Source organism: Natator depressus, chromosome 15 (assembly GCF_965152275.1).
Source record: "Natator depressus isolate rNatDep1 chromosome 15, rNatDep2.hap1, whole genome shotgun sequence".
Classification (NCBI taxonomy): Eukaryota; Metazoa; Chordata; order Testudines; family Cheloniidae; genus Natator; species Natator depressus.
The window spans coordinates 6,223,388-6,233,740 of NC_134248.1; the positions used below are offsets into that span (position 1 = coordinate 6,223,388).

General features: G+C 45.2%; 1 protein-coding gene across 1 annotated transcript in view; it reads left to right on the top strand.

The window, feature by feature from the left end:
* TPCN1 (two pore segment channel 1) overlaps nucleotides 1–9,716 on the top strand; it is a 69,002-nt gene extending 59,286 nt beyond the window's left edge. The window contains exons 24-28 of the mRNA XM_074972384.1: nucleotides 215–283; nucleotides 744–828; nucleotides 2,989–3,125; nucleotides 4,366–4,446; nucleotides 6,713–9,716. Coding sequence (XP_074828485.1) covers nucleotides 215–283; nucleotides 744–828; nucleotides 2,989–3,125; nucleotides 4,366–4,446; nucleotides 6,713–6,829 — 489 coding nt within the window. The 3' untranslated portion in view covers nucleotides 6,830–9,716. The remainder of the gene's footprint in view (nucleotides 1–214; nucleotides 284–743; nucleotides 829–2,988; nucleotides 3,126–4,365; nucleotides 4,447–6,712) is intronic.
* Nucleotides 9,717–10,353: the final 637 nt, after the last annotated feature.

A 10,353-nucleotide genomic window follows, 5' to 3' on the forward strand; every position in this document is an offset into this window, starting at 1 on the left:
GCTTCAGGCCCAGGGGCCAGCTGGGGCTTTGAGTATGGTAGAGGGAGTCCCTGGGGTTAGATGAATGAGGTGCACTGCTTGTCCTGTATTTCATGAGGTACAGATTTATATTTTGGGGGGGGGGGGGCGTGCTGCTTTGTCTGCTCTCAAGGGGACTAATGGCAGCTTCCCTCCTCTTTGCCTGCCACTGAACTCCTGCCTCTCTTGTCCCTAGGAAGGGGTGACCTCACAAACCTCTCACTGGAGCCGCCTCTACTTCATGATCTTCTATATTGTGACCATGGTAGGTCCTCAATGCTCTTTTGATGGAAAATCTCTAAATGCCAGCGGCAGTCTTGCTATGCTTTAGTGGAAGAATCCACAGCCAATTAGGGAAGTTCTCCTGTTTATGAAACGTAGCTCAGAAAGACGCATGTGTCCAAATCACTTTCACTGGCTTTGGTATGGCAAGAACTACAAGTGTTGCCAGAGTAGACACATTATTATGTAGCTGGATGTGAGTTATAGTGGTGTGTAGTGATGCCTCCATCTTGTCATACCACCCATTCCCAGTTCACTGGCAGGCTGTTACACAAACACATCACCTAGACTCATGGATTAGGATTTGTACACTCCCTCTGCTGAAAGGAGGGGTGAGGGGAAGCAGCAAGAATTCAGGTGCAGTTCAATTAGAACCAGACTTGGAAGGATGCTGCAGTTACAAACCCTGTGACGCTCTCTACTCATTCTGGCTCCCTTCCCAGGTGGTGATGACGATCATTGTGGCCTTTATACTGGAGGCTTTTGTGTTCCGCATGAACTACACCCGAAAGAACCAAGGTTCAGAAGGTCAGTGCCAGGCCTGGCCAGCCTGCTGGTCTGTATATCTTTGCTTCCAAAGTCTGGCTTGTGTGTGAGAGAAAACAACTGAACAGGAAAGGCCGGATTTTATAACCTCCTCACGTGCACCCACAATTCTGTAGTTGCAAATAACTGCAGTTGCTGTATTTAAATATCAAGCTACCCGATTACACCCAGCTCAGGTAGCTGGATATCCAATGGCAGCAGTTGTAACTGCGGTTATTTGCATTCCCAATTGAGTGCGCACAAAATAGGCTATGAGGTGTAGGTCCTTTTTTTAAAAATCAGACCTTTGGCCCCAAACATCCTCGGAACTAGAAAAACCCTCCCAATCCAACATATCTGCCATCACCTTATTGATTGTTCTTTTCTAACTTGTTGGTAAGATGTGGCTCCTCTTGCCATCTCCCAGTCTGAAGAGCTTAACACAGTCTCCCACAGTATTCTTGCCAGCAAGTTAAAGTAGTATGGGCTGGATGAATGGACTATAAGGTGGATAGAAAGCTGGCTACATTGTCGGGCTCAACGGGTAGTGATCAATGGCTCCATGTCTCGTTGGCAGCCGGTATCAAGCGGAGTGCCCCAAGGGTCAGTCCTCGGGCCAGTTTTGTTCAATATCGTCGTTAATGATCTGGAGGATGTTGTGGACTGCACCCTCAGCAAGTTTGCAGAGGACACTAAACTGGGAGCAGAGGTAGATACGCTGGAGGGTAGGGATAGGATACAGAGGGACCTAGACAAATTAGAGGATTGGGCCAAAAGAAATCTGATGAGGTTCAGCAAGGACAAGTGCAGAGTCCTGCACTTAGGACGGAAGAATCCCATGCACCGCTACAGACTAGGGACCGAATGGCTCGGCAGCAGTTCTGCAGAAAAGGACCTAGGGGTTACAGTGGACAAGAAGCTGGATCTGAGTCAACAGTGTGCCCTTGTTGCCAAGAAGGCCAATGGTATTTTGGGATGTATAAGTAGGGGCATTGCCAGCAGATCGAGGGACGTGATCGTTCCCCTCTATTCAACATTGGTGAGGCCTCATCTGCAGTACTGTGTCCCGTTTTGGGCCCCACACTACAAGGATGTGAAAAAATTGGAAAACGTCCAGCAGAGGGCAACACAAATGATTAGGGGACTGGAACACATGACTTATGAGGAGAGGCTGAGGGAACTGGGATTGTTTAGTCTGTGGAAGAGAAGAATGAGGGGGGATTTGATAGCTGCTTTCAACTACCCGAAAGGGGGTTCCAAAGAGGATGGATCTAGACTGTTCTCAGTGGTAGAAGATGACAGAACAAGGAGTAATGGTCTCAAGTTGCAGTGGGGGAGGTTTAGGTTGGATATTAGGAAAAACTTTTTCACTAGGAGGGTGGTGAAACACTGGAATGCGTTACCTAGGGAGGTGGTGGAATCTCCTTCCTTAGATATTTTTAAGGTCAGGCTTGACAAAGCCCTGGCTGGGATGATTTAGTTGGGGATTGGTCCTGCTTCGAGCAGGGGGTTGGACTAGATGACCTCCTGAGGTCCCTTCCAACCCTGATATTCTGTGATTCTGTGTGCCTCTAAAGGAATAAGTCAACACCTTGACTGGCCCTGTTTGTTCCTATACAGCAAGCTTTGTGCTATGAAGCTTCAGAAGAGTCTCACAAAAATGATTAAAGGATTGGGAAGCAAGCCTTAGAGTGATAGTCTCAGGGAGTTTGATCTATTTAGTGTAATAAGAGGCGGCCAAGGGTTTACTTATTATGGTTTACAAGTACCTACACGGGCATCAACAATTTGATAATGGGTTCTTCAGTCTAACAGACAAAGATATAACAAGATCCAGCGGCTGGAAACTAAAGCTAGAGAAACTTTTAACAGTGAGGGTAATTAGCCATTGGAACAGTTTACCAAGGATTGTGATGGATTCTCCCTCATTGGCAGGTTTTAAATAAAGGTTGGATGTTTTTTCTAAAAGATATGCTCTAGTTCAAACAAGAATTAATTCAGGGAAGTTCTCTAGCCTATGCTATATGGGTGGTCAGTCTAGATGATCACAGTGGTCCCTTCTGACTTTATAATCTCTGAAAACCCCGTTAGGATTATTGCCATTGCTGATTAAAACTATGACTCCCAATGTCTTCTCCTTGTTTTCTTTCCCTCCCTCTGAAGAAGACAATGGCATTGTCCTGGAGAAGGAGATCTCCAAGGAGGAAATGGCAGGTGTAATTGAGCTCTTCAGACGGAATTGTGCTGCCTCTGAAACTGCTCCACTGCAGAAGGTCGTTGCACAAATGGACAAATATGAGGTACGGAGAGAAGCTGGGATTCAGGCCACAATGCCTGCACTTCTGTGGTGCAACATCCAGGGTCACAGCTATGGGATTTAAAGGAGCTCTTCTGCTATGGTGCAGAGGGAGCCTCTTTCCACATATGCCCTTGGCTCTTGTTAGAATCTGCTCTGTTGAAGGGACTCTGGATCGGTGCCCTGCAGATTAGCACTTTAAAGCTCATTGCACTGAAGAAACTGCAGTTGAATTCCCAGGGCACTGGCCTGAATTCCCACTGTATTCCTGAGATTAAGACCTATCTCACCATAGAGAATAAACATTGCTAAGAGGCATCCTGGCCAGCTCACCCCACTGGAAGGAGCATTCTGGTTTTTGCGAGTTCCTAATACTGCAGTTACTGTCCTATAATTCACCTGTGCTGCCCAATCTGTTTTCTACCTGACCCACTACTGTACAGCTGTCCATACAGTTCTGAAGCATTGTGCCATAATATAACTGTCAGTTCCAAGTTTCAGGCTTACTTCTCTGAAGATGATGGCAATTACTTTTACCACTGGTATCACAAAAGGGATATTGTCAAGCCTGAAAATGAAGATACCTTGAAAACTGTCCCAGGCTGTAGCTCTTCCCTTCAAGAGCTCTGTCTCTCATGATGCTGGGAGACTTTAAACTGATTTTTGTAATAGCTGGAATTTGCCCCTTCCATCCCACCCCCCGAATTGTAGACTCCAAACTTGCTGTACTGGATGACAGCATGTTTGTATCAGTTGGCTTGCTGTGTCTCTCATTGCTTGGGTATTGAAATGTTGAGCAATTGTACACATAGAAAAAATTCAGAACTGGAATCTTGAAGGTTACATCTGCCAAAGAGGCAGTTTTCAAGATATTAAGTCTAAAAATGGCTCTAACCTCAACCATGTCCATTTAAAAGAAAAGTTTAAATAACTGTTTAAATAAGAAAGTTAAACCAGTAACTGTAAGGATATTCTTAATACTCAATTATAAATAACCCAAAATGATCCCACAGTAACTTAGGGTGTTACTCTCTGCTTGTGTGAGTTGAAACTAACAAGACCCCTTGAGTAACCTGGCGGGTATAGGTGAATGAGGAAAGTTTAGTTAGGCACAGTCTCCCTCAGGAAGCTTGGGTTCCCATCTCACCACTGACCTAGCTGTCACCTAGTGGGGCAGGGAATTGTTGGAGGACCTGGGTTCTTTTTCCCATTTTATTAATATCTCTATACTTTTGTCTTCTCAGCAAACATCGATGCTGTTTCTGGGACGGAGATCAAGGACCAAAAGTGACTTAAGTATGAAAATGTACGAGGAGGAGATACAGGTAGGAAACATCGAGTTGCAAACGTCCTCAAGTTTCTGATTAGTAATGGACTTTTTCCATTGGTTAGAATGTTTAATCATTCTTTAAATGTTGGGATTCTGCCACCCAGAAGAACCAGACAGCTGGATGCTCTGCAGAATATATAGTATTTAAAGGGCATCTCACAATATTCATAACCTCTTACATTTATGTAGCCCCTTAAAGGCCAAAGTGCTTCACAAACTGGTGCATGCCACTGAAATGAAGTGCTCTCCAGGGTGAAACGCAGCACATATTTACCAGTGCCATCAACACCACCTGGCAGTTCAGGGCAGGAGGTGAAAAATAAGGATTAGAAACACCTAAACTGTGTCTACACTACACAGCTTACAGTGGCACAGCTGCTGGTGCAGATGCTCTAAACTGATGGGAGAGAGTTCTCTCATCGACTTAATTACTCCATTATGCCATTACTTAATTACCGCGAATGGCAGGAGAAGCTCTCCCGCCAAAACAGCACTGTCTACACCGACGCTTAGGTCGGTATAATTTATGTCACTCGAGGGTGGCTTATTCAGACCTCTGAGTGACACAAATTATACCAACGTAGGCTGTAGTGTAAACATAGACCTAGATTAACTGATTAAGCAGTTCCTGTTAATAATCTTCAACCATAGGAGGTCTCTGTTGCAAAGGACAGTTGTTTTCATGCTTCTATCTTTACCAATTTCTTTCTTGTCAGTTATTAGTCTTATTTACTCCATTAAATAGCACCGTGATAGGGTACCCTTGTCCATCTCAGATGGCCAGACCATGGTCTTCGTGGTTATGGAGGCTGAACTCCCCTCTTTACCCTGAGGTGCTCCTACCATGCTAATCCTAAGCATATTGGTGAAGAAACCCCCGCAGTCAGTCTGTTGAGCTGTGGGCATAGACTATTGTACCACTTGAGCAAGTGGGGGTGGCATCATCCTTCCTTCTCTTGAGCCTGCCCTCCCCCGCCCAACCACTCCTGGGTCAGTCGAAGGGGGCTCACTAATGAGCAGTGCAAACTGTAGGTGCACTTCCCCCATTTTATTTCCTTGGAGGCTTAGTGTGAAATCACCAGGGCTGACTGGAAAACAAGCATTCCATTTGATGAAAAATTAACAGTTTGAAATGGGTAACAAATGTTGATCTAAACAAAGACCTTTCAGAAACGAGAGAGCAAGAGACTGACCAAGCGCTCCAAGCTAGCTAATAGCAGAGTGATTAGGGCATCTCCATGTTCAAGGTCCTGCCCTGCCTGATTTGAGCAGGGACTTGAACCTGGATCTCTCATGTCCCAAGTGAGTGCCCAAACCACCGGGCAACTAGCTGTTCCGAGGGTGTTTGGGCACTCACTCTCCCCAGTGGAAGTTTAGGCGAAACCAAAACATTTCCACAAAATTTTGGTTTTAACAAAAGCTTTTGTTGAAAAGCTGCTGACTCGCTCTAAACATGAGGAGCCTTTTCAAACACTGGTAAGCTCATTAATACATAGACCAAAGGAATTGGTCAGGTCACTGGAACATCCCATGCTATGCACTGAGAGGAGTGCACCAGAAAAATCCCTCTCTGGAGCGAAGGGGCCTTTAACTCCACAGAAATTTGTCATGACTAATTTGATGATGATGGATACCAAAGGAGTTAATCTCTGCATCTTTTTGGTGTCCCTTCTGTTGCTAGCAGTGGGGTGACCTGTGGCTCCCACAATGAGTGTAACCCTGGAGCTATTCTTTAATGTTGGTCAGAATCTGCTGAGACTCTTCTAGTTTATAGCGAGTGAAATGACCAGTCTGTTCTTAGCAAATGAATCTTAAATGCCTGCAAAGGAGGCATGTCACTGAAAGATTAAACGTCCTCACCAGGATTTTCCAGTGCATCCTGCTGTAGCAAACTGCATATGAAGTGATGGGGTGATAGTTAATGCTTTGGACCCAGGAGCTGAGAGCTCAGTGCTTCCATCCTGCAAATGTTACAGCAATGCTCTAGTTAACCCTTTCCTGACAGCAGCTCCAGTTGTATCCAAACTTCACAGTGGAGGAAAAACAGATGTTTATAGAAGCCTGAAAAGAGACAACTAACTAAGCCCTTGCCATTTACTACTGCCAAAGTATCTGAGATGTATCGCACCCCTGGGTTCTCTTGTGTTTCACAGGGAAGGGGGAGAGGGTGGCTGTTCAGGACAACGAGAGGGGCATGGGGGAGAGTAGAATGGTATGGTGAAGAGACTTCTCTCATTGGGTATGTTCTTCCCTCTGTTCAGGAGTGGTATGAAGAGCATTCCAGAAAAGAAGAGTATCAGTGGCAAGAAGATGTCTTCCCATCCGGCAACCCCGTGCCATCCTCGGGCCTCAGGCAGCGCTCACAGACAGTTATCTAGGCCAAGCTAATGCAAACCATCTTTCTATGCAATAACCCCATAGTATTATTTTATAATGTATATAGATATATTCAGTATATCAGTCAAATTTAGAGTTTAAACATCTCTTCCCCTGGAACACATCATGAGTTGCTTTGAATAAATGAAAAGCAAAGACCCAGAGGACTCAAAATAGGACTGCTGGAACCAAAAAATAAATATATAACTCTTCAGCAAGACCCTATTGCTGCAACTGTAACTAATGAGCATCTAGTACAGAATACTCAGTTGTTCTTCCTGGCCTATGCTTCCCCGACACGGGCCTACAACTAGTCTTACCAGTCGGAAACCATGGGTGAGGGATATTTAATCCTTCGGAAGAAGGAAATAATTCTGAACCCACCTGTTAATATTGAAGTCCAGTACTTAAAATATATTTTCTTTAACCCATTAATTCTTAAGTAAAAGGATCAGCGGGCAAGTTTGTATTTCCCTCCCCATCTAGTATCCAGCAAGATGGGCTTGGATGAGAAGTTACCACTTTAATCTAAACCCATTCTGCCTCTTCCTAACTACCTAGGCTTATTGGCGGTTCTAGAGACACTCCCAAGAGCGGTTTCATTCCTGAATAGCTCATTCAACCTCTTAAATCTGTTCTTTGGAGGAAGGCTGTTGGACTGAGCTCCAGTAATTCTTTGGATCTTTACTAAAAGTTATGAGACTTAACAGAGTTCGGGAGCAATGCCCTTGCTGAAGCGATCAGAGTTCAGTACTGATGTCTGTGCTATGCAGGCTGGGAGCCATTTGACAAATCCCAAAACTTCGGCGATCTGATAGTAGGTGAGATGCAAATTCCACAGGACGGTGATTCTGAGCCTTTGCCATTCCACCCTCCAGTTTATAAGCGGAAGATCTTTGGCTGGTATGAGAATGAGACGGGCTTCTGCAGCACAAGGTTGGTGACTGAGCTTCATGTGGGGCTGGATTGAGAAGTGCTGGGGAGGCATGTGCGCATATGCATGCACACCTCTGTGCAATCACCAACTGGGTAATGTTGCCTTTGCTTTCCCAGTCAGGTTGACGTGACCTAGGGTGACCAGATGTCCCTATTTTATAGGGATGGTCCCGATTTTGGGGGTTTTTTTTATATAGGCTCCTATTACCACCCACACCCTGTCCCGATTTTTCACATTTGCTGTTTGGTCACCCTAACATGACCACAAGGGAACTTTTCTCCTTGTTTGCCTTCTCTCTGGCAAAAACTTTGCCAGCTCTGGGAACCACTAATTTAGGAATCAGGGCCAGTTTGGGAAGTTTTTCTAATGGCAGAACTGGACTTAGAGATGTGGAAAACAACTCTTCCATCCGCCTGCCCTTCTGTATCATACATAGAGGCAGCCTCTGTTCTCTGCTCTGACACTAACCTGTTCCGTGACCATGGGCAAGGTCACTTAATCTCTCAGTGCTTCTGTTTCCACACAATGGGAGGAACGAAGCTCGCTTGCGTAAAGCACACCAAGGTCTGTGGATGGAAAGTGCTAAGTATTATAAAAGCATGTAGTCATGGCACATGTGCATTGGCAGATCAAAGGAGAGGTTGCCATGGCATCTTACCTTTGAAATTTGCTGTCACCAGTGGGTGGGCCCCTCTAAATGAAGGTGAGAGCTTTTGGGAATCCTGTTGGCAATCTGCACTCCAAAACTATTGCATAGGAGACTGCCTCCCTCCTAAAGCAGACGGCATTAATCCTAAGGTAATACCCTGTTGTCCTTGGAGTTATAGACCCACTGTGAAGGACCATATTGCACTAGAGAGGGGAAGGGAAAGTTTCTACAGCTGGCTGCACTGTTCATTTAGGAGCTGCTTTGTCATTCCCATTATGGCCTGTGGTGAGATTTTTCAAAAGCATCTTAATCTTAAAAGCCCAGTTCCCGATGATTTAAGTCTCACATGCTTTTGACAGCCTCCCCCTTGATGGGAGTGGTTCAGAGAGGTCTGACTAAGTGAAGGAGATGGTAGTCACCATGCCTGCATCCACTGCATGCTAGTTGTCCTCACTGCTGCATTATGGAATTCATTGGATACTCAGATGAAACTCACTGCTTCCTTTTTGTGTGCAATGGGCTCCATAGTTATGACGTGACACCTGAGCCCTGCCGAGCTTCCCTCTTGAGAAATGGCGGCCATTTTCCAAATTGTGTATATCCCATCCAGGACACTCCCTAATGAGCAGCACTGGAAAGAGCACATCTGTTGCTTCTACGCATGGAATCCTAGCTCTGGTGTTTCACTCTACACTAATCTCTAGATGCTGCAAAAGCACAACTTCTATTAGTTGCTGGCAGGATGGAAAGCCCCAGGATTGTAAGGGTTTAAAACAAATGCAGCTGTTAGGGAAGTAAAAAAAGATGATTTTCAAAGCCATCATTCAGGCCTTTTTGCACTTCTGGGGGGCAGGGGGACTATATAAAGGGGGCATGAACCTGCAGAACATGGAGTGGAGTTTTCAAGAGAGCCCTCATGTGATGAAGGGTGCACAGGATTGCTGAAAGAGTAAAAGTCCTACTCTGCCTTCTGTGGTTTTATTGCTGAGATTTTGATCTGGCCTGAAATATGCACTGTATTTTTTTTTAAACTGAGGTGGTTTGTAGAGGTTAGTTTTTCCAAATGACTTAACGGTCACAAGGAAAAAAACGTTTGAGTACGGGGCATCCCCTTCCAATTGTCCTCCCCATCCCTGTGTTAGACATTGACTTACCGTAACTACAAAGACAATCATTTTGTAGGGATAAGGGAGGAAACGCTGCAGGATTTTGTATGCTGATGGTTTGTTTATAAGTAACTTTATGGACATGTCTGTACAACAGCATGTAGATTTTCTGGCACATTAATAAAAACATCCTCTGCTACATAGACAGCTGCCTCAGCTGCTCTTTCCTGTGTCTGTTTCAATAACCAGTTGGTTTGTGGGTGAGCTATTGCCAAACTGAGAGGATCCCTGTCCTCCTTAGATTGCAATCACTAGGCCCCACTCTAAAAGCTGCCATAAACTTCTGCAGCGATACATTTGAAATGCGAAGTGACCCTAGGATTTTGTAAACTGGCTGCTCCCTTCCTCCAACCCATGAGAGTTGTCCCTTGTGGTCTAGAGTGAAATTTTCAGAAGTGCCTAGATTCCATTTTTGTATGTGACTTAGGAGCCCAGGTCTCACTGACTTTCAGTGTGATTTAAGATCCTAAGTGCCTGTCACTTTTGAAAAAGCCCATTTTCAAAAGTATCGCTTTTTTAGATGGTTTTTACATCTTGTGCAGATTTGGCACCTGAGAACAATCCCTTAGAATGGTGCAGTTCACTTTTCTGGGCATTTGAAGCTGCCACAACTCCAACCCTTAAGCAGGGTACTTCTATTCATGTTCCCCACTATTTCCTCTCCCCCTTGTGCTGTCTCCACTCCTTGGGCTGCCTGTGTGTTGATGGATAAGTTTATTTCACCAGGCTTCTTGCCATCCCTGTTGCACAAGGCCCAGTGACTAACCCTTGTGG